At 42.9% G+C, this 24,572-nt stretch overlaps 1 protein-coding gene across 2 annotated transcripts in view; it reads right to left on the bottom strand.

Moving 5' to 3' along the window:
* The window catches only part of SHOC2 (SHOC2 leucine rich repeat scaffold protein), a 50,366-nt gene extending 30,539 nt beyond the window's left edge, over window positions 1-19,827 (bottom strand). For both annotated transcript variants that reach the window (XM_085850570.1, XM_085850571.1), the window contains exons 1-4: window positions 19,596-19,827; window positions 10,425-10,889; window positions 9,824-10,081; window positions 8,573-8,657 (exon numbers count right to left, since the gene is read on the bottom strand). In XM_085850570.1, coding sequence (XP_085706696.1) covers window positions 8,573-8,657; window positions 9,824-10,081; window positions 10,425-10,655 — 574 coding nt within the window. In that variant the 5' untranslated portion in view covers window positions 10,656-10,889; window positions 19,596-19,827. The remainder of the gene's footprint in view (window positions 1-8,572; window positions 8,658-9,823; window positions 10,082-10,424; window positions 10,890-19,595) is intronic.
* Between the last annotated feature and the right edge of the window lie 4,745 nt (window positions 19,828-24,572).

The raw sequence follows: 24,572 nt of genomic DNA, 5'->3' as shown, positions 1-24,572 counted from the left end.
AGTTGGGGCCTATTGGTGCTACGGTTTGGCCGTCAAAGAATAACATACAAACACTTGAAAATATTTACAAGCCAAGTAACAAACCATGATTTTACCACAAAATGAAACATCTCTCAGTGGAGAGGCATCATAGAGAATCTCCAGCCAAGAAGAGATTCAACAGAATCCTTTCAGATTGTAACGTCAGAGTGAGCATTTTGTGTGACATTCACACTTTGGATTTCACACCCGGAGGTACAGCCAGACTTGGATAGTTACCTTCGCATTCTGCGAAAGGTTATGTATTGGTTGCTGTGTATATGTGTGTGTGTGTTTGTTTGTTTTTTATTTGCATAACTCAGAAAGTATTAAACCAAATCACTTGAAATTTGGTGGGATGATGGGTTATTATCCAAGGAACATTTGATTAGATTTTGGGAGCGATCGGGTCAAAGGTCAAGGTCAAGGTCACGGAAAGGTCAAATTCGTATTTTTACCATAGCGCGGTCAATTTTGATCTAATTGGCATGCAACCGATGCCAAAATGTTCAGAATTCATTGCCCAATCTTGTGATGGGCGACATGACACAATTACGTCATTACCCTTGTTAGCGGTTGGGGGTCAAAGTTCAGTGGGGTCACGACCTTTCAAAATATGCAGTTTTTGTCATAACACGGTCAAATCAAAACCGATTTGCATGAAACCAACACCAAAATGTTCACTGTTCTGTTCCCCCCACTCTCATGCCAAGAACAAAAAAGTAGCGGAGGCGAAGGTATGCGCTCTACCGAGTGCCCATTCTAGTTTCATATTCGGACACCAAAGCAAATGGAGAGACACGTTAGGGAGCGGGTGCTTCTCGTGTATTCTAAGTGAGCTGCCAGGGGGATTTATATTATTTACCATTATTCAAAATACCTCCCCAAAATACCTTGAGCTGCGTAAATCAAAACACCTCACTGCATTGGAAAACATGGGGACAGGAATACTGCACTGTAAAGGGTGCGAACTTGTAATACCCTCTCTCCCACCTGGAGTGGCACGACACGATACACAATTACATAGATAATTTGCATCCCCCCCACCCCCGAGACGACTGACAAAGATAAAAACACACTTATGCACCAATTGGAGTCATGCTTATCATATGTAGTAAATCTGGATGTAATCGGCCCAGAACTGCAGTCGTAGTAGCACGACCGACACACACACACACACACACACACACACACACACACACACACACACACACACACACACACACACACACACACACACACACACACACACACACACACACATTAACTATAGTAACGATTCCAGAAATGGTGCGGATGAAGTCCTCCACAACACCAAACGTCATATGCAAGCACAAAGGAGGCAATCCTATCAAGTGGCCTGCATTCCCTACATCCGCCGGCTGTTTCAAAATTTAATTTTCAGACTGCTATCCTTTAAGCCCCCCAAAAACAGCCCCCATAAATAAAAATTTTGAAGACAATGCAGCAAGGAACACTAATAATATTTAATGAAACAGCACATGCATCAGTCTATCAGCTGCAAAACACTTGTGCATGTATGTTACACTGTATACCGGAATGTATTCTAATTTGTGCGTGATAAAATATCGACGTGTTTCTGCTCCATCATGTACCCCTAATGAGTCCTTCCGTACCCCTCATTCTTCCCCACGTCTCCCTGCTGTTGGTGTCCAGCCACCCCCTCTCTCGTTCCCTTTGTTCTACTGAATCCTGATCCATCCAATGTTCTAGCTCTTCCATGAGCCTCCACTTTGTATACCAAAAAAAATTAATAATTTTAAAATAACCCACCCTCAGGGTGACCCGTATCTTGCCAAAAGGTGACCACGTGTGACTTATTTAAGGTCACACTGAGGTGAACAGAGCTGCTATCCACCAGGAGCGACTCCTTGAGGAATATCTGCCTACGAGAGATTCCGATGAGAATCGTTCTACAGAGTAACCATGAAAAATATGCTTTTGCCTCATAACGTCACCAAATGACGTCATAATGTCTCAAGCTTGACATATCTAGAAAGCACTCATCAAGGTGTTCAATTTGAGGTACTACACGATATGGTTCCTAAAACTTGAAAATTTGACCTTGGGGTCAAATATGTTTGACCTGAGGTGCTAACCATGAAGGTCAAGGCCAATCGCCACCAAAATTAATCAGCTGAGCGCCAGACCATGAACTATATTCCCATGAAGTTTGAAGACGATCCGATCAAAATTACTCAAAAAATAAGGGTTTCGTCGACTCCCCTGATTTGCGACAAAGTGACCTTGACCTTTGACCTTCAAAATTTTATGCGCTGAAAAGGACCTCTATAGGCCTCTGATGTGTGAAGTTACAAAAATTTCCAATGATAACTGTGCTCTGCAGAATTTTTTTAGAGATGATTACAGACAAACAAACAAACAAAAAAAAACAAACAAACAAACAAAAAAACATACAAGCTGACTAACATATCCTGCAAAAACTTCGTTTTGGCAAGATAATAATAATAACAACAACATCCTTCCCAAACGATTGTGACTGTGTAGAGAAGTCATTTCCTTCAGCAAGAATCAAAATACTGAAGAAAAACCCATTGCGATTGAAGAAATTTTCATGGCTGCAGCTGATCAGCTCTGCCTTTTGTGCATTCTGAAAATCCTGATGATGCCTCAAACAAAAAAAAAAATCGCCTCAATTTTTGTCTTCCGACACTTTCAAAATAAAGAAATAAATTGCAGCAATATTTGGCCAAGGTAACACAAAGCAATGACAAAAGGTACGTTCGAGAGCGCATCTCCAAACAAAGCAAGAACCCTGCATTTGTCGGAACGTTTGAGACACCACCTCTTCGGAATGTTTCACAAACCTCATAAAGAATAACATGGGGATTTTTACAGGTATGGGTTTAAAGGGAAAACAAATCAGGAAAGACACAGACACACAACTTCCCCGTCCCCCACCTTCCCTCTCTCGTTTTCCCCCTCTTCTGCCCTTCTGTTTTGCCTGGCTCTGGATCCATGAAGTAACCTCAATGAGCAATGACACAGATACACCCTAACAACCAATGAAATAATGTCCAAAGAAACAACATAGGTGACAAATCTACTGTACATGGACGATTTAAAACTTTTTGCACTGAATGACGAAAAATTGACAGAACAACTGAAATTAGTGAAATAGTACTCCGATGACATCTAAATAGAAGTTGCTGAGATAAATGCACCAAGCGCACATCCGTGCAAGGTAGTAAACCAACAAAAACGGACAACATAAAAATCGACCTAGACAATACAAGAGCGAGACAACGAAGCATCTTACAAATACCGAGGAGTAGAAGAGGGCCAACAACTATGTCACCAAAAAAAATGCACAAAACGATTACCAAAGAATACCTGTGAAGAACGAGGCTAATCCTGAAAACATACCTTTCTCCAAGGAACAAAATCAAAGCCATGAACCAACCAGCAATACCAATACAGCTGCAGAATAGTAAACTGGCCACAAATGGAAATCAGAACAAGGAAACTCCTCACTCGTCACAAAATGTTCTACAATCACCACGGACACTACACAAATGGCTTGGGGGAATAAATAAATAAAAAATGGCACGACTGAACCAATCGTACAAGTGTAGACTTTGCAAAGTACAAACAAAGCATGAGCCACCTATCGGTATGTTTAAAAAAAAAAACTCATGTCAGAACATATGTACACACAAACGCACAACAAGGTATGTAGAAGTAATCTACCTGGCTCATCCACAGAAATTTCAATATCCCAGTCCCACAAAACTGGTGGAAACATGAACCAAAAGCAATCATTGAAAACAAGGACATAATTCTCACGTACGACCTGATGATCCCATTCAGTGTGAACAAAGAAAACAAAGCATTGCGACAGGGCAAAGTACTCAGATACAAAAAAGGAAAATACGGCATTGTTAATTGAGATTTCAGTACCCAGTGATTTTGGTCTAAACAATGCAGAAATCAAGAAAATGACCAAATATCAAGATCTCAAGAATGAAGTGAAATGATCCTGGAAGCTGAAGAATGCCAAAATTGAACCAGTGATACAGTGATAATTGGAACAACGGGAATGATAAAGAAGAACCTCACAAAGATCCCACAAACCATCCCTTGGAAAATTACCACAAACAACCTACAAATGGAGGCTGTCCAGAGCTCGGTGACGATCCTGAACAGAGCCCTCGGAGCAAAACTCCGAGAACAAAACAACTTCACAGCTTAGGCCATGAATTACCATCTTTCACCGAAACAAAGGTGGACACTTCGAATCCTGGGAGTGCTCCGTTCCACCTCCTGAAACCCGAATTATGGAAATAATCAAACACACACACTGATTACCGTGTGTTGCATCTCCAATTGGTCGTAGTTCATGAGCTGGTCATCATTTGCGTTACAGGATCAAAATATTCAATTTTTCAGTTTCCTCTGTATTGATAGACATCACCAAGCTACATGCACTTGTGTGAAAAAAATTAGCAAAAACCACTAATTAACGGCAAATATGGTATTTTAATTATGAACTTTAATGGATAATGCATTACAAGGAAAACACATTTTCGCGTTTATCTCGAATTCACCCTTTCTGAGTAAATTGGATGTGGATCAGTTATCCTTTGGCTGTTTTGGACAATTCAAGTGCCAAATTAATCCTGAGACTCTGCAAGATACATAACTGTAAAGATATTTAGTAGATCTCTTTTAGGAGTTTGTACATATTGGTCAGGGTTTGCTTAATATTTTTTATTGAAAATCTGCCAACTTTTGACCAAATTGACCATATTCCACCCAAAGACACAATTTTCTCAGAACTTTATCTTGTTTATTTTATTCTATAACAGTCCTCCAATATCATCAGAAAAAAACACAATGAACCTTACAATCCGAGAATTTGGTTAATTCATTAGCCATCTATGGCCGCCCAGGTTGAGCCAGTTCCAGGCGAGGATGCCAGTTCATGCCCACGGCCGGGTGCAGTCATACTATCACAAACCTAGAACAAATACTACCACAAACCTAGTATAATTACTACTACAAACTATAGGGGTATACCATCTGCACGTCAAAAGCCTTATAATAAATATCTCAAAATTTGTGTCAGACTGTTACCAGGTATGACTTCTTGAAATGCCTTTGTTCATAGTAGTATTCTCACTGGGGAGGGCGCAGGAGGGTAGGGGAGGTCATGGGAGGAGAGGGGATGGCAGGGGAGGGGAGGCCATGGGAGGGGAGGTGAGGCAGGCCACCCAGGGGAGGGGAGGAGACATCTCTCAATAATAACTAGAACGGGCACTCAGTAGAGCGCATACCTTCGCCAACGCTACATTTTGCCCCCCCCCCCCCAGAAACCGTTGATTGTGAGGGTATTTAATCCCATACCACATCTGCCATGTCATGTGTGTTATGATGGCTTAAAAACATTCAATTTCCTGCTATTTGACACTGATTCACATACATTGTACAATTTCTGTATGAACTCCCTGACCTTTTTGTGTGTCGGTGTCAAGTCAATCTGATGACAACTGGTCACATTATAAGAAATCAAATATTACACATCACAGGACAGGGAATTGAATTCTAAGCATTTTGAATCTACTTACATGCAAATTGTATAAGAATTGACCGCGTTATGATAATAAAGGTCGTTGACCCCCCTTACCTTTGACCCAAACCGCTAACAAAGGTAATGACGTCATTGTGTCATATCGTATATCACAAGATTGGGCATTTAATTCACAACATTTTGGCATTGGTTCCATGCAAGTTGGATAAAAATCGACCGCACGATGGCAAAATGACGATTTTGACCTTTTCATGACCTCGACCTTGACCTTTGTACTCTTAATTTTGTAATTGGTATTAGAGTGTGGGGAACAGAAGTCAACATTTTGGTGTTGGTTTCATGCAAATTGGATAAGAATTGACCGTGTTATGACGAAAACCGCACATTTTGCAATGTCGTGACCCCCCCCTGACCTTTGACTCCCAACCGCTAATAAGGGTTATTACGTCATTGTGTCATGTCACATATCACAAGATGGGGCATTGAATTCTGAACATTTTGGCATTAGTTGCATGCAAATTGGATACAAATTGACCGCGCTATGGTAAAAAGACGATTTGACCTTTTCATGACCTTTACCTTTGACCCGATCGATCCCAAAATCTAATCAAATGGTCCTCGGATAATAACCAATCATCCCACCAAATTTGCTGCGATTCAGTTCAATACTTTTGGAGTTATGCGAATAACAAACAAACAAATAAATAACCCGTATCTTGCCAAAAGGTGACCACGTGTGACTTCTTTAAAGGTCACACTAAGGTGAACAGAGCTGCTATCCACCAGGAGCGACTCCTTGAGGAATATCTGCCTACGAGAGATTCCGATGAGAATCATTCTACAGAGTAACCATGAAAAATATGCGTTTGCCTCATAACGTCACCAAATGACGTCATAATGTCTCAAGCTTGACATATCTAGGAAGCACACATTGAGGTGTTCAATTTGAGGTACTACACGATATGGTTCCTAAAACTTGAAAATTTGACCTTGGGGTCAAATATGTTTGACCTGAGGCGCTAACCATGAAGGTCAAGGCCAATCGCCACCAAAAATTAATCAGCTGAGCGCCAGACCATGAACTATATTCCCATGAAGTTTGAAGACGATCCGATCAAAATTACTCAAAAAAATAAGGGTTTCGTCGAGTCCCCTGATTTGCGACAAAGTGACCTTGACCTTTGACCTTCAAAATTTTGTGCACTGAAAGGGACCTCTATAGGCCTCTGATATGCGAAGTTACAAAAATTTCCAATGATAACTGTGCTCTGCAGAATTTTTTTATACGTGATTACAGACAAAAATAAAAAATAAAAAATAAAAAACATACAAGCTGACTAACATATCTTGCAAAAACTTCGTTTTGGCAAGATAAAAACCAATGTCACCCCCAGGGTGACCAGTATCTTGCCAAAATGTGAACATGAGGGACTTATTTATTCGATTAAAGTTACTCAAAAAAATAAGGGTTTCGTCGACCTTGATGCTTGACCTTTTTGTGACCTTGACCTCTATATTTTCGTACGGTTAATGGTTTCTCTCCAGGACCGTTGTACATGAAATATCAAGAGATTTTGATGAGAACTGAGGAAATAAAATTTTCAAGAAAAATCCGTTTTTTCGTCATGACGTCATCAAATGATGTCACAGCGTCAAACTTTTGACAGATCTGGAAAGCACTTATCAAGCGCTTTCATATGAGGTATTACTCGATATGGTATCTAAGATTTCAAAATTTGACCTTGGGGTCAAAAACTTTCGACCTCCAGCGCTAACCATGAAGGTCAAGGCCGATCGCCACCAAAAATTAATCAGCTGAGCGCCAGACCATGAACTATATTCCCATGAAGTTTGAAGACGATCCGATCAAAATTACTCAAAAAATAAGTGTTTCGTCGACTCCCCTGATTTGCGACAAAGTGACCTTGACCTTTGACCTTGACCTTGAAAATTTTATGCGCTGAAAGAGACCTCTATAGGACTCTGATATGCGAAGTTACAAAAATTTCCAATGATAACTGTGCTCTGCAGAGTGATCGATACGTGATTACTAACAAAAAAAACAAAAAAAAACATACAAGCTGACTAACATATCTTGCAAAAACTTTGTTTTGGCAAGATAACAAACACACATATTCACAAATAAACAAATAAATACACAGCGATCAAAACATAACCTTCGCAACAAAGTTTGCGAAGGTAACGAGTTGAATAATCAATTTTGCATCATGCCACAGCAAGTCCCAAGTGTTACTCACCTAAAAAATAACAAAATAGATTAGATTAAAGCTTATTGATTGAAATAAATTCAGTTTATTCCAAATTTGACTCACCACATCCGCCTGTTTACTCCACCCCTGACTTGTATCACTTATTTGCCTGTTACACAAAAACTATTGCATAGTTTTATTTCTGTTTTTTTTCCACATTAAACTAGACAAAATTACCTTTCTTCTCATAACAAGATATCTAGATATATGTGGTTTTTCTGGTCTGTAGTCAAAGTGGAAAGTGGATGTTTTGAAAAACATGTAACAACTCCGTCTTTTTAGGGTGACCAGTTCATGAACTACGACCAATTGTACAAATAATGCACAATTGTAAAGGTTAGCAATGAGCAAGAATCAGTACATTCACCAAAACATTCAAATGCAGCAATGTGCCATCTTGGTACTGTGTTGGGAATGTGCAGCTTAGTTCACCGAAAGGATGAGGACAGCCCGATTGGAACAAAATGGCTGTCGAGGTTGATACCATGTTTGGTGCTGGCATCAAACCCAACTCAATTGCTTTCAAATAGCATTTGTGAAAAATGACTTGCTGTGCTTCCAACGCATAAGAAATTCCAACAAAAAAAAAGCAAAGATCCCTCTTGTTGCATAGCAAAGCAGAAGCAACCCTCCTGTAAAAGGCACACCATTATGATTTTAAAACCCTAATTACTAGTGTAACCCGCAAGTCATGGATCAGCCAAGGACTCACCGATCTCTCCAGGAAGGTGCTTGATCTTGTTCTCACGTATACTTAGCATTGTGAGTTTGCACAGATTCCCAAGCTCCTTTTCGACCTGAAACAAATAAACATGTCCACAAATCAAGACTTGCGTGTTTATCGTGAGAATCTCCAGCGATTCTGGGGTTCCGAGAGAAACCTGACCACGAGTCAAAGGCAGCGCTGAAGCGATTGTGCCCATCTTAAGATGCAAAATACCACCGAGTCCGAGTCATCATTGTTGCCGCTGCTTCTGCGGCCTACCAGCTTTGTACGGGTCATTGCTACATTACCACCTGCATGTGATAGAACAAGGGGTAGCTTTTTACGGTATCAGTACTGGATTTGTCACGAGTGGTGCTGCAAGTTTCAAAGGTCTCAATAGTCTGTCCTCAGTCGTGTTAACAATATCGTGTTTACCAAATCACAGCATTCCATTAGATTTGTTACACAATTATGGATAATATGAACCACTTCCAAGAAGAAACCAAACATTAGTGCAACGTGTGTACAGGTTTCTGCCTTGATAATCATCCCAGGACAGAACAATTGTGACGAAGTAGAGCAGTAGTTGAGCAGTGCAATCACACAAATAATTTCAGAATCACAAGGGTCCTGTTGCCTTCAGTCATAAGATCCATTTCAGAGGGTTGGGGAGAAGCTCATTGATAATGGGTAAGGTCATCACACAGTCAATAGAGCAGTGGGAAAGAGGCTAACAGGGGACAAGCAAACAGTAAATTGATATGTACAAAGAGGACAAAGGAATCAGAGTGGGGGGGGCGGGAGGGGTGAGCAGACAAAGGGTGTGTGAACAGGAAAGGAAAAGGAAGCGGAGAAAGTTTCAGGTGAACTTGAGGGAAGTCAGTGAGAGTAGAAAGATCTTGGATAGGAAGAGAATAAAGCTATGCCTTCTTTTTTTTTTCCTGAAGTACATCAGAAGATAATTATAATAATAATAATAATAATAATATTAAATACAAGTATTCATAAAATAAAATTAGGCAGAGGCAGAATTTATCACAAGGGTTGGGGAGATCAACACCTTTGGAAGTGTGTAAAGGAAAGATAATGTTAGGATAAAAGAAAGGGATTGGAAAACAAACGAGGTTGACAAAGGAGAGGAGTTCATTGAAAGAATGTAAAATAAAGTTTGATCTGGGGAGGGAGGGGCAGTGGGTCATTTCACATACATATGATGTAGACACTATGGGTTAATGAGTGGGGGGGGAGGGGGTGTACCTGTGTGATACGGTTGAAGCGCAGGTACAGTACAGTGAGCGAGACGAGAGAGTAGACAACGGGTGGGATCATACGCAGCTTGTTGTGCCGCAGGTCCAGCATGCGGAGGTTGTGCAAACAGGACAGTGTGTCGGGTAAACCCGTGAGAGTGTTCTCATTCAGTGCCAGCGTTACCAGATTCACCAGGCAGCCAATTTCATCAGGAAGTGTGGGCAGCTTGTTGCCATATAGGTATAATTCAGTCAGCTGTGTGAGCTCCTGTAAGCAAACACCAACACACATCAGGTTTCCACACCTTTATACAACTGGCTATGGATATTAAAAAAAAGCCCACACTACACACACCTCTTTGATGTCACAGTTAATGGTGGTTATGGCATTATTCTAAAATAACCATATTTCTCAGGGTAATGCGGAACGGAGGGGCTGGCAGGATAGCCCTGATGAAATACCAGGTCAATAATGTCATGATCCAACAAACTCTACCACACAGCAATAAAACGATGAAAACTTCAACCCATCTATATCCAAGAAACAAAATGACCTTGATAAGTAATGAAAACTGAAGACCCGAGTGAAAAAAACAAAGTTGAGCACTGACCTTGATACTTGGAGGCAAAGCGGTGATTGAACGCTTGGCAAGGTCAAGACGAGTGGAGTTCTGCTCCTTGCATTTGGCAAGTTCCTTCATGACCTCCATGTTTGAGGGCTTCTTTCGAGTCATCTGGGAGTTGGGCCTCTTGATGGTATTCTGTAAGGTGAAGGCCACCCCCGTGCCAGCACCTGACTCTTTCTTTGCCTCCTTCTTCAGGGAGCTACTGGCGGTGCTCATTGTGGCACAAATATTGCAACAAAAGCCTTCGGCAGTTAGAGAAACGTTTGCTTGGCAACGGCAGGCACGTTATCAAAGACAGTGGAGGTGCAAAAAGAAAGAAGAAAAAAAATGTTCAGTGCTCCTTGGAAATCCAGTGTAGCATCAGAGCTTCTAAAGGTGTCATTAGTTGAGGCCAAAAGTCTCATCCATATCCTCGAGTGTACTCAAATCTTCCCAGCAGCGCAAGTGAAGCTGTGAGCAAGAAGAAGATAATATGGAATTCAATACCACTGACCATCAAATGGCTTTCACCAAGAAATATGCATCTCAAACAGTGAATGATCCAATGGCATAAACAATCTTCTTCTTCTTCTTCTATTTGTATGCAGTACTTGTCTGCAGGTAGCATCATTTGCTGGGGGTGCTGCTATGCTGCCAATGCAGTGCCACCTGTAGCATAGTGCAGGTATTTGTAATTTGCTCAGGGTGCGGGCGATAACTCACCCCTTTTCATGAAGGACACCATGGGATCTTTTGCGTCCAACTAATACTGCCAGACGGAACACACGTTGAACGTCTCTCCAACGGACGGCACACACATTGATGAACCCCCATTGAACACACACGGCACCCCCATTGAAACATCAGATGTACCGAATAGTCAATGACCTGTACACTTGTGAACATTACCCCCTTCCTCCCCACCCCTTCCCTAACCTCACCAAATTCTCACTGAATGTCTGCCAGCCAGCCAACCACTCCAGAACTGTTTTACCCTATTTGCAATCATGTTTCAGAGGAGGAATAAGTGATTTCTGGCGATATCTTCCAATGAAACTGACTGCCTAAGTTATGCAGTTTGTATGTTGCAACAAGCACTTGAAACAGATGTTTTAAGGAAAACGTCTCGTTAAAAGAACACACCTCGCTCGTAATACAATCTTTTTAGAAAGTCCAAACGATAAACTACGGTCCAAGGTCAAATACAATAACCCTTACTTATGAGATGGGGCTCAGAGATATCTCGGGGTATCAACCTCGCTATTGCCAGGTCAGCCACATCAGATCTGTGACTTGCCACTGGTCTCACGCAAACCTGCACTAACCTGTTTCATGGTCGGGTTGTCGGCGACTAAACAGTCTCCCCCACCAGGTTTTCTGGTGAGGAGGGTGTATGAGATGGACACCCAACAGAATTAAAAATAAAACCTGTCAAAGGATGGAGAAGCTTGTGAGCCAACGGCCATCCATATCTAGTGCCCAACTGTGTCTGCAGACGTCTTCCTGCAGTAAGGTTACTTTTTTTTTTAGGAAGTTGGTGGTAGGATTTGCACTCCAGCCACAGTAAACCCCTTCACTCCTCAAAACACAAGAAAACCAGGAAGAAAATTGAAAACCCACTCCGTGAGAACCTCCTGTGCAGCTACCCTCCGCAGGGCAGCTCACCGGACGAGATTGGGCCAAATCCTTCGGGACCCACAATTTTTGATGATAGGAGGAAAACCACAGGGTAACATTCCCGGATCAGATTGCAGTAGTGCGTGTCGGGGTGGAGCTGAGGTGTCGTCCACCAGATAGCGGTCTCCTTGGGTTAACCTAAGGTGGTCCCTTTGGGTAGGTGCCTGGAATGTCCTATCACAAAGAGAGGATCATCACCTGTGTCTGTTATCTGAGCTCAAGCGTTTGCACATCGGTATTGCAGCAATCTCTAAGGTTCAGAGACCGGATAGTGGAGAGATCATGGCGGGTGGTTACACCGACTATTGTTCTGGTCGTTCTGATGATTACCATGCCCAAGGAGTTGCTGCAGCTGTGTCCAAGAAGCTGATTCCAATGGTAATTGAGGTAACACCGGTTAACGAGTGTATTATGAGACTAAAGATTCATCACTCCTTGGGTGTCGTTTCGCTGGTTTCTGGATATGCTCTGACTGAGGCGAGTGACCACATTGTGAAGGACACATTCTATGCCACGATCGATCAGTGCCCAAGTGAAACAAAATTCCAGTCTTGGGGGATTTCAAAGCATCGACTGGAACAGATCAGGATGGTAATGAGACATGTATTGGTCCCCATGGGTCTGCAACTGCAAACCAGACGAGTAAAAAATTCCTTGACTTTGCAAGAAGTCATGGACTTAGGTTGGGTGGTTCATGGTTTCAGCACCCACAGGCTTATCACTGGACTTGGTATTCCAACGCTGGTGGTGTGGCAAAGGAAATTGACCATGTGCTCGTTGATGGTCGCGAGAGGACGATTCAGAACTGCAGGGTCTGCCAAAGTACTCAGTTCCTCAATACCAACCACAGGCTTGTGGTAGCAACTCTGAAGTTGCAGCTTAAATCCTGCAGAATGGTCCCATCTCAGCCTAGGCTGAATGTTGGCAAGCTCAAGAATGAGAAGGTAGCTGAGGAGTTTGCGAACAGGCTGAGTGCGGATTTGGGGGGAGAGGGGGGGGTCTGAGTGCTTTGAGGAATCCTGAAGAGTTGTGGAGTGCCTTCAAGTCCACCATCCTTGATGTTGCCGGTGGATGTCTTGGAACTCACCGAAGGACGAAGAAGAATGTCTCTAAAGGAACACTGCATACCATTGATCAGAGTCGCAAGGCCAGACTCATTGCCAGAACTGAGCTGTTCAGGGAGTTGAGGCGTAAAACTCTGCGTGTACTGAGGATGGACAAGGAGGCCTATGTGCGAGGAATATGTGGGGGTAGAGCATCACCAGTGGTCAGGTGATTCTTGTACTGCTTAGAGGGGAATTCGCGCATTGTGTTCCTCCAAGCCTGTCCCTCAGTGTACTGCAGTTAGAGCAGAGGGTGGGGGGCTCTTGATAGAGGAGTCCGAAGTAAAGGCCCGCTGGGCCAGTTACTTTGAGCGGCTGTACCAGGTTGATCCACCACCTGTTGAGTTGGATATCAAGGGTGTTACTATCCCGATTGCTGACCCTCCAATCACCTGTGATCCAACTTCATTTGTGGAAACATGGGCTGCGGTAAACCGGTTGAAACAGGGTAGAGCTCCTGGGATCTGTGGCATCCATGCTGAACTTCTCAAGGCTCGTGGAAATACTGCACTCACATCGTTGCATGCAGTTCTGTGCTCTGCCTGGAACACAGGCATCATCCCAACTGACTGGAAAAGGGGCCTTGTTGTCCCTCTCTGGAAAGGGAAGGGTGATCGCCAGGACTGCAACAACTACCGAGGGGTGACGCTGCTTTTAGTGTCGGGCAAGTCTTTGCTCGGATAATTCTTGATTGGGTTCGCCACCATCTGCTTGAGCAACAGCAGCCAGAGCAGTCAGGCTTTACACCAAAGAGGTTAACGATTGATCGTATCCTAGCCCTTCGGGTCCTCATCGAGCGCAGACGAGAGTTTCGGCAGGGGCTGCTTGCAGCTTGTGTTGATCTCTGTAAAGCATTTGATTTAGTGAATCGGGATGCCCTCCGGAGGATTCTTAGTCTTCGTGGGGTGCCACCAAAACTGATCAACCTGATGAGGGAACAACACTCTGGTACCGAGAGTGCTGAGAGATGTGATGATACCATCTCTGACTTATTTCCAGTTGTTACTGGACTTTGTCAGGGGTGTGTACTGGCCCCCACAGTTTTCAGCACTTGTATGGACTGGATTCTGGGGAGGATGTCGGAGAGATCAGGCTGCAGTGCATCGTTTAGGAATATCAAGATTTCTGACCTTGATTTCGCAGATGATGAAGTCATCTTTGCGGAGACTCCAGATATCCTTTTGGGGGCTCTCGAGGTGCTGAATGAGGAGTCAGAGCCACTGGGATTCCGGGTTTCCTGGATAAAAACTAAGATCCAGGCTTTGAATGACATCTTGGATGCTGCGATCTTGTCTGTACCTGTTTGTGGTGAGGATGTTGAGGTCACGGAGAGATTCACTTACCTTGGCAGTGATATTCATGTCTCTGCTGACTGTGAGCCAGAGGTCAATAGATCTCTGGGTCAGGCCTGTGGAGTCATGGATTCACTGGATCATGGGGTGTAGCGCTGTCAGTACCAATGCAGAAGGACGAAAGTCCGAGTCTTCAGGTCGCTGCTGCTTCCAGTCTTGCTCTGCAGATGTGAGATTTGGACTCTGACCAGGGATCTGAGATGGAGACATAATTCCTTTGGTAGCAGGTCTCTTAGGAGACTTTGTGTCCAACGAGCGGTTGCTGAGAGAGACTCAAATCAGATTTGTTAACTGCATCATCCGTGAGGGTCAGTTGCAACTGCATGGACATGTGGCTTATTTTTCTGACGCTCATCGTGCTCACCAGATTCTCTCAGCAAGGGAGCCTCGTGAGTGGAGGAGGCCAATAGGCCGACCACGTTTACTAGTGGTTGCAGCAGGTTCATCAGCATCTCAAGGAGATGGGGATGGGCCTGGCATCTGCCTTGGTGATGGCCAGACAGAGGCCCTGGAGTACCGGTGGGAAGTGGACACAGTGACACGCTGCTCCAACACATGCTGAGATACCTGGACCTGACCTGAACCTGGCTGATAACTTGCTTCTATTCCTCACACGCACACATGCAAACACACCTCTGTTTGTATTTTTTTTTTTTAAAGGTTGTTCTCACACACCAAATATACAGCTCCTTTTTACGAGGTTTCAACCGATATGACCGTCTTTTCTGCAGAAGCTTTGGAACAATTTTGGAAGTGCTTGATAAGCACAGGCACGTCGTGAACACACCGACGCAACACGAAAGCCAAACGGCATAGCAATCAACAAAAAGGGACTCTCCCCACAATCTGGGTTCACCAAGCTTCGGAGCGAAGCAAAACATTCGGTAACTGCTCAGTTGAAGGCATATCGTCAAAATGCAATCTTTATCAAATGTTCCGAGCGGCGAACAAAAACGGTATCTGCAGAGAATACAGTTGCACATCACGACCGCTGGCCCACGTTCAGTCAGTAAACACATGTGGCGTCACTGTTCTGCCCATTACATTTGCCCTTTTAAAAGCAAAGCAATGGCAGGGCCTTAACCAGCTCTACTTGCATCAGTCTTCCAAATGGGTGGGGTGAGTGGTCGAAATTGATGCAAAAATGATAGATAGCAACGTTAATGATTTCTGCTTCGGATGCACGTCAAGATAAATCAATGAGGAACTAAATGATTACACTTATGAAATGAACAACTGTATCAATTTGTTTCATCACCAAGAAAAATTATGTGGTTTTTTTTTGTATTTATTCCCACACGATCATGATAACATTAGAACAAAACATCAATCATGGAATATTGTACTTTTATACAAAATAACGGGAATTTTTTATTTTTTACCTCCGTCACCAAAAGTGGATGGAGGTTATGTTTTCACCTCTGTCTGTCTATGAACAGGATATCTCAAAAAGTTGTGGATGGATTCAGACGATACATGATGGACAGGTTTGGTGTTTGACAAGGACGAATTGATTAGATTTTGGTGAAGCTCCGAATCCAGATACTAGAATTTTTTTTTAAGAGATTCTTCACCATGGAGAGATCGCACTAAAAACGAGATACAACGCGATATCTCCAAAATTTATGAAAGGATTCAAACCAAACTTTGATGAATAGTTGGTTCGGTGACAAAAACAAGCCGATTAGATTTTGGATAATGTACGGAAGAATAGGCAGCTTGTATTGTATCAGTGGGTATGTGCTCTACCGAGGAGTGCCGTTCTCGTTCGCTACAGAATTCCCCGTCTGATTACATTCATGCATCCAAATACTCCACACCAAATGCTCTTGTAATGTAGTGGGGTTATATAGTCACTCATACATTGAGTCATGTTCAAAAATCCTACCCCCAACTGACCTGTAATAAAGAAAACCAGAAGGGCACTCTTCAACGTCACGATGTCACGATAGCACGGAAACATAATTTTTACCTAGCGGGACCTCCGACCCCTTGACCCCATAATCTAAGCAGTTCATCCCTGCATCATTATACATACTTGTACCAAGTTTGACTTTCAGCTGTTCTCAAGTTATCGAGGTAACGAAAACCCATCAAGGACACACGGACAGATGGACGGACAGCCGGCCAACTTGGAAACATAATGCCTCCGGCGACTTTGTCAGTGGAGGCATTAAAAAAAAAATTGTTGACACAGGTAAAGGGACTTATGGGACACCCTGTACACGTCTTCGAAACACAAACTCCCCCTCCGCTCCTTCCTTCCCCCACTCACTCAACCCCCCCCACCTCCCCCTCAAGCAACAAGTTGAATGAAATAGTCAGCTTGTAATGAGGGTTAGCAAGATACCTTTGAGGTATGCACACTCACCTTTGAGCTATCTAACCTGCGTTTGAATCTCGACCCAGCTATAAACTGTCACCCTGGTGTTTCACACGCAGGGTGAAGTGTCAATGCGTTGGCCATCCCTCAAAAGGACTTTAAGCCAGAGAACCAGTCGAGCAACAATAGTGATGGTGGACATTAAATAGCTCATGGTGTCCTTCATGCAAACAGAAGGGGAGTCATCTCCAGCACCCTGAATAAGTCACAAATTCCTGTCGAAATCACTTGCAGTGGAACGTCAGGTCAAACCAGCCTATTTGTGAAAGACTTCGGCCAGAATTGTTGCCCTTCCCCTCCCCTAAAAAGTGGAGATAGTTGAAGCATTGAAGAAGATTTTGTATAACCTATGCGATGCAATGACACAAACTTCAACCCCCAATATTGTTGTAAATTGTCACAAGACGAGATCCTGAAGGAGGAGCAGTTAAAAATTAAAATTAATAAATAAAACACTGCACATGATGAGTGTTCTTTTGCAGATGCGTGTAAATGAGAACACTGCACGTGACGTTCTCATTAGACAAAAATGTAATACATTTTGGACATATTTTGACTGGCCTATTTTGGGGTTTAGGCCGTTTCATGTACACAGCCAAGATGTGGCTGGGATCACAGGTTCGAACCTTGTCGAACATATACGAACCTCGTATACCCTGTCGATTTGCGGTGCATCTCCGAATGGTCTTTCAAGTTTGTACAAAGCACGTTGACGTCTACAATGTTCTCTGTCCTACATTTGAGGTCCGTTTTAACTCAACGAGTCTTCGATCGATACATTTTAACAATTAATTTTAACACCCAAAAGCATAGCCAATTGTACCCAAAAGGCAATGTTTCAAATCCCAGATGTATTTAGTCCACAGTGCCGGAATGACTCAAAAAAGGGACCGCACGTTCATGGGAGTCTTGGTTCAGGGCAAAGAAAGTGAATTGAAAGCAAAAGGAAACACCAATCAGATAGAGTTGCTGCTTAACAATTTGTTTTGACAAAAAAAACTTAAACCTCAAGAATTTGTCGAAAGCTATAATACACAGGTATACATGGATGGTGCGGAGAAAGGGGCACACAATGGAATCACGTGTCTGTGGCTTCACAAAAACACATCACCAGGTAGACACAGCTGCATGCAAATAACACTGGAAACCACATGCACACACCTGGACAACAAAGCCAAATCAAACACTCCAAAATGTACCAACGATGACCAAAGATAAGGGAATATTGAGCAGGTGTTATAATGAAGGGGAAAAAAAAGAAAAAAAAGGGGGTTTGAACAGCTCACAGAAGGTAACACCTGCTAGTAAAACACCACTCCACTCAACTCAACTAAGGTAAGGTAACACCTGCTAGTAAAACACCACTCCACTCAACTAAGGTAACACCTGCTAGTAAAACACCACTCCACTCGAGTGAGGTAACACTTGCTAGTAAAACACCACTCCACTCAACTAAGGTAACACCTGCTAGTAAAACACCACTCCACTCAATTAGGGTAAGGTAACACCTGCTAGTAAAACACCACTCCACTCAACTAGGGTAAGGTAACACCTGCTAGTAAAACACCACTCCACTCAACTAGGGTAAGGTAACACCTGCTAGTAAAACACCACTCCACTCAACTAAGGTAACACCTGCTAGTAAAACACCACTCCACTCAATTAGGGTGAGGTAACACCTGCTAGTAAAACACCACTCCACTCAACTAGGGTAAGGTAACACCTGCTAGTAAAACACCACTCCACTCAACTAGGGTAAGGTAACACCTGCTAGTAAAACACCACTCCACTCAACTAAGGTAACACCTGCTAGTAAAACACCACTCCACTCGAGTGAGGTAACACTTGCTGGTGGATGCAGTACACCGTGTACAGTACTTACCAGGGTAATGTGCACCCGCAAGCACGGTACCTTAAAATACTCGAAGCAGAGATGTTTGATAATTAATTAATTAAATCGGGGGAGGGAAGTCAAGTTGAACCTCGACGGGAAAGAGGGAAGAATATTGGAAGGGTCACGTGGCTTAAGCGAACTGAAAGGGGGGTTGGCACAGAGTCATGGAAAAGGGGGTGCAGAATGGAATGGAGCGGGGGGGGGGGGGGTGAGGTTTGAGTCGGGAGAAAATATTTCTGGTAAGAGACAACGCGTTGGGATGGAAGGAAAGAAGTGGTGGGGATGTTGTGAGTAGGGAAGAGTGTGGAGGGGGGGGGGAGAGAGGGAGGGGGGAGGGGCGGAATAACGGTGAAGGGTTCACGATATCAGAGGATTTTCATTTATCATTTAAAATGGATCTTTTAAACAAACAAGAACAACACATTATATCAAGAAACAACAAAACACCGCTGTGTCCTACCCCCTCCCCACGGACACCCATTATATGAAGTACCCCCCACCCCCACACATATCATCCAAATCATCCCCAACCACCTCCTTCCCTGAGAGCGCTGCGAAGTAACTGAGACGGCTTGAGACGCAAAGATAAACCCGAAGAAAGACACCACGGGGACAGTTACGACTCGAGTAGGCAAAAAGGGGGGCACCCTGTGGACGCGCTCCAGTCACAGTTAATGGGGGCCGCACGGCCCACACTGGGTTTTACACAATTCGGGCCACACCGTCCCGGGCCCCCCAGGCCCGCGCAGCGCCGGCGCCGCAGGTCACCTGGTTGCCGCGGATGCCTCCCTTTGTGGACGGCAAAACGACCGTCGCGTTCAACGTTACAGTGGATCTTCCTGTCCCACTCCAAAGAGCGTATAAACAAGCCTCCTCCAGCCGTGCTCGGCCTGCAATCACAGCCCGTGGGTTGCAAAGCCCAGCGTGACGTCACACGTCACTCTCGGAACCCTCCTCCTCCTCCTACTTCTTCTCCTTCTCCTTTTCCTTCTCGCCACATATTCAATCTTCTTCTTCCTCCTCAAAATATTAATATACGTCCCGGCATGTTCCATCGTCTTCATCCTTTCGTAGTTTCCTTAACAAAATTAATAAATGTTCATCTCGAGGTGAAACTGCACGAAGACCAAACACCGCAGCAGTGAATAACGTCCGCACGCCGTGTGGTTTATTTAAAAACTTGTTTTTTTAAATCTTCCTTTGTTAGGAGTGAAGAGACGTTATAATTAACTTTGATCTCATTTTCAATTCTTACCGAGTATATTTTTAAACGGGACATTGTGTTGTCGTTGTCACTCCACTTATGCGTTACTCACTGAAAGTCTCACAAGGGATAATGGACAAACAGATTTATCATAAAACGGCGCTCGTTTTCCTGTTGCTGGGAGATTTGTTGATTAGGTTTCCATGGCAACCGTTTAAGACTTTCCTTAATATAAATAAATAAATAATTTCCAAAAAAAATGATCGTCTTCCAAGCGTTTTGGAGAACTAAGATACGATTGATAACCAAATTGAATTTAGCCTGTCAAACTGAAAGTATGACGTCACCTGTCGTGCCGCCATCACGCACATTATATTTTTTACAAATATATATATATTTGTATATTTTTTGTTGGTTAAAGACGAATTAGCGTTATTAAGGTATTGAGCAAACGCAACAGGAAATTTGAAACGGTAAATGAGCCCCAGCCTAACTTGAAAATATATCGAGGATACACCTCAATAATAAAGCAGTGAGATATATGCCGATGATGCAATCATTTCACATCAACACTCATACTTTTTGCATATTTGTACTTTTATGTTGGTTAGGCTTTTGACGTCTTTGACAATGATGATGTACTTCTTAGAGCTTTTAAAACAGCCCACGTGACCAATCAAATGACGTTATGATGACCGAAACGACATCACAATCCTCATTGTTATTCTTAGAAACGAATGCACGAGCAGCACCAAAATTACGTTTTACATCAACACATACCATACATCTGCACCGCTCACGGTACGCTCCTGAAACAGAGCCATGAAGTCTCTCTCTGTTTGTCATGTTGGAGGGATGATGGGATGATGATGCCCCCTCATGGCCAGCCAAACCCAAATAATGATATATCTATCTATATATATATATATATTTTTTTTTTTTTTTTTTTTATCTTGCCAAAACGAAGTTTTTGCAAGATATGTTAGTCAGCTTGTATTTTTTTGTTTGTTTGTCTGTAATCACGTATAAAAAATTCTGCAGAGCACAGTTATCATAGGAAATTTTTGTAACTTCTCATATCAGAGGCCCATAGAGGTCCCTTTCAGCGCACAAAATTTTGAAGGTCAAGGTCAAAGGTCAAGGTCACTTTGTCGCAAATCAGGGGAGTCGACGAAACCCTTATTTTTTGAGTAATTTTGATCGGATCGTCTTCAAACTTCATGGGAATATAGTTCATGGTCTGGCGCTCAGATGATTCATTTTTAGTGGCAATTGGCCTTGACCTTCATGGTTAGTACCTAAGGTCAAACATATTTGACCCCAAGGTCAAATTTTCAAGTTTTAGGAACCATATCGTGTAGTACCTCAAATTGAACACCTCGATGAGTGCTTTCTAGATATGTCAAGCTTGAGGCATTATGACGTCATTTGGTGATGTTATGAGGCAAACGCATATTTTTCATGGTTACTCTGTAGAACGATTCTCATCGGAATCGCTTGTAGGCAGAAATTCCTCAAAGAGTAGCTCCTGGTGGATAGCAGCTCTGTTCACCTCAGTGTGATCTTAAAGAAGTCACACGTGGTCACCTTTTGGCAAGATATGGGTCACCCTGTGGGTGATATTGGTTTATTTTTTTGTTGTTGTTTGTTTAATGCCGTGAATAAACTTTGGTACATCATGGGTGATGAAGTGTGTGGTCAAGTTTCATCGAAATTGTGTTTGTGTAGTGGCGGAGAAGAAAGTAAATACCTGTTTTGGCAGTCAATTATATATCTATTATCTATGACTATTTTTCTTCAGCCATTTCCCCTCTGAAAATATGTATTTACTTTCTTCTGCATTACATATTTTGTGGGTCATGCATGCCTAACAGTGATTCCATGGTTATTTTATCCAGTTAGTGGGGCAGATAACAGCAATTTTTGAGAGGAATCGTGCAAATGATGATACAAGATATATCAAATTTCGCACATTTGTTCTCCAGGGGATTCTAATCAAATCTGCCTCATTGGCCATTTGAAAATCCAAATTTTGAAAAATTATAAAATAAAATAAAATTTCAAAAAAGTCAAGATCACGAATCAATGTTGGATGCTGGCTGAGATTGGTGAATGTTTCGGAAACATCATCAAAGACGTTCCAAGTCTGCCATGCAGTTTTCTTCCCTTTACCGCGGAAGGCAGACACGACGTCACATCCAGTGAACGCATGGAAGTATGGGATCCCTCCAGCTTTCTCAGGCCCTACTGCAGAAACTACCTCATGGACTGGAATCCATCGTGCCTTGGCTCCTTAGCCAAAGGCAATCCACATGTTCTCAAGACCTAGTTCCTGTAAGGATGGCAGTACAGATATTGCTATGACTAGTACGTCCGTGTCATTAGCCTTAATTATAATGGACTTGCTACCATCCGTCGTTGCATCCCTGGTGTGTACAAATATTCGAGTGTCAGCTTCTTCATGACAACATGGAGACACAGCATCCAGTGACTTCCTTGTGTTGCTAATGGCATCTTCTCCATTTGTGACAATGACTGTGCTTGTCGTCTGTGCTTCACACATCTTTTCCGCAAGGAAGTGTAACAGCTGTCTTGTTGCTGTCATCTCAAAGAAAGCTTCTCCAGTTACTTGGGGTCTTACTGGTTTCTGTCACTCTTCTTCTGATTCCTTGCCCCCTTTTCAACCTTGCCTCGGACTTCAGACTTGACTTCTTGTACACATCAAACACTACGTCCACCCTGTCATACCTGGCACCATAGGATTCCACCTTTGGGATGATGTCTTGTTTAGCATAGTCATCAAATATCTTAGAAGTGCGTGGAGGTAGGGCATTGATAAGTGCTGAGCCATCAATGATGACTGCATCTCCCCTTGGTTCTCTGTCTGGAATGTTCACTTGTGCTTTAAGAATTTCAGCCAGCTGTGACTTCAAATTTTTTTGAAGTTTTTTTTTTTCTTCAAATTTTTCAAATGGCTAATCGGGCAGATTTAATCAGAAAGCCCTGCAGAACAGAAATGCCAAATTTGATGCTTGTATCATAATTTGCACGATTTTTCTACTATCTACTACACTAAGTCCCTACCAGGTGAGCACACAGGGGTATTACTATCTGTTTTTTGTTTATATTCAAGGTTTTCTTGATTTTTCTAAAGCCAATAATTAATCAACGATAACGGCACTCGGTAGATAGCATACCTCCACGAGACTGAGCTGTTTACAATTTGTAACCCACTGATAGTAAATGAACACACCCACACTGATGTAAATTTATAGTAGAACACTCACTCACCAAGCGGCTTAAGCACTCAAGCAACCACTCCATTGGAAACCGTTGATAAAGAAAGACTGGCTTGGGAAGCACAAGCAAGCTGCTTGGTAACTGAACATACCGCAGATGGGCATCTGGATTATCAAAATTAAATCATTTTGTCCTGGTCACACATCCAACCTATTCACCAAATTTCATTCGAATCCATCCATAACTATTGAAAAGATATCCTGCTCACACACAAACAAAAACTCAAGAAATCACAAACAGTCGGGCATAGTGGGATACTTGCAAAATCCAAACGAACAATAGATGCCATGGGGAATAAATTAATAATTTTTTTTTTTTTTTAACATCAATTTGGTAATTTGACCTATCAAGCGTTTTACATGATGGAATGTTGTGCATAGCAAATATGGTTGATAAACAAGGGCCAGTCAATATATAACCTTTAAATATTTTTTCACAAATTGTTTATTGCATGTACATTGTACATGAGGAGCAACTGTTATTTTTCCAACATAATCTCCATTGCGTTAAGTGCATTTTTTTCCAGCGCTTTACGAAGGCCTGGACTCAAGAAAAAAAAATAATAATCTTTTGGCCGCTTGTGTAGGCATTCATACACCGCCTCTTGGACCTCTTCGTTGGATCGGAAAGTGGTTCCACCAGGCACCTCAAAGTGAACCAAAGATGTGGTCAGGGACGAGGTCTGGCATACAAGGTGGATGAGAAAGACACTCAAAATGCATGTCCTCTATTGTTGCAGCTGAAGCATGGGTAGTATGGGGCCTGAGCATTGTCATGCTGCAGCAAAACACGGGTAGTGAATTAGTCCACGATGTTTTCATCCGATTGCTGGTTTCAGATGATTTTTAAGGAGGTCGCAGTATGACACACTGGTGACTGTAATCCCTCTGGGCATGTAATGCTCTACAAGTGGGCCTCGGCTATCCTAGAAGAGAGTCAGCATCACTTTTCCAGCGGACGACTGTGCGGAATTTTTGGGGCTTCGCTGAAGTTGAATGGCACCACTCTTTGCTTGCCCTCTTCATTTCTGGTTGAAAGTAGTGGACCCAGCTTTCATTCCCAGTCACTGCGCTGTAAGAGTCACCTTCTGTTGCGTAACGTCACGGAAGTTCTTCACATGCGTCCACTCACCGTTCTTTCATTTCGGGTGCGAGTTGTTTCGGCACCCAACTTGCGGAACCCCAACACGTTTTGAATGATATGATGTGCTGAACCATGGCTAATGTTCATTTCGGAAACCA

The sequence above is a fragment of the Eptatretus burgeri genome, chromosome 12, assembly GCF_056783735.1.
Source record: "Eptatretus burgeri isolate ZD-2024b chromosome 12, Ebu_testis_v1, whole genome shotgun sequence".
Lineage (NCBI taxonomy): Eukaryota > Metazoa > Chordata > Myxini > Myxiniformes > Myxinidae > Eptatretus > Eptatretus burgeri.
This window is presented reverse-complemented; position numbering and strand designations above follow the sequence as displayed.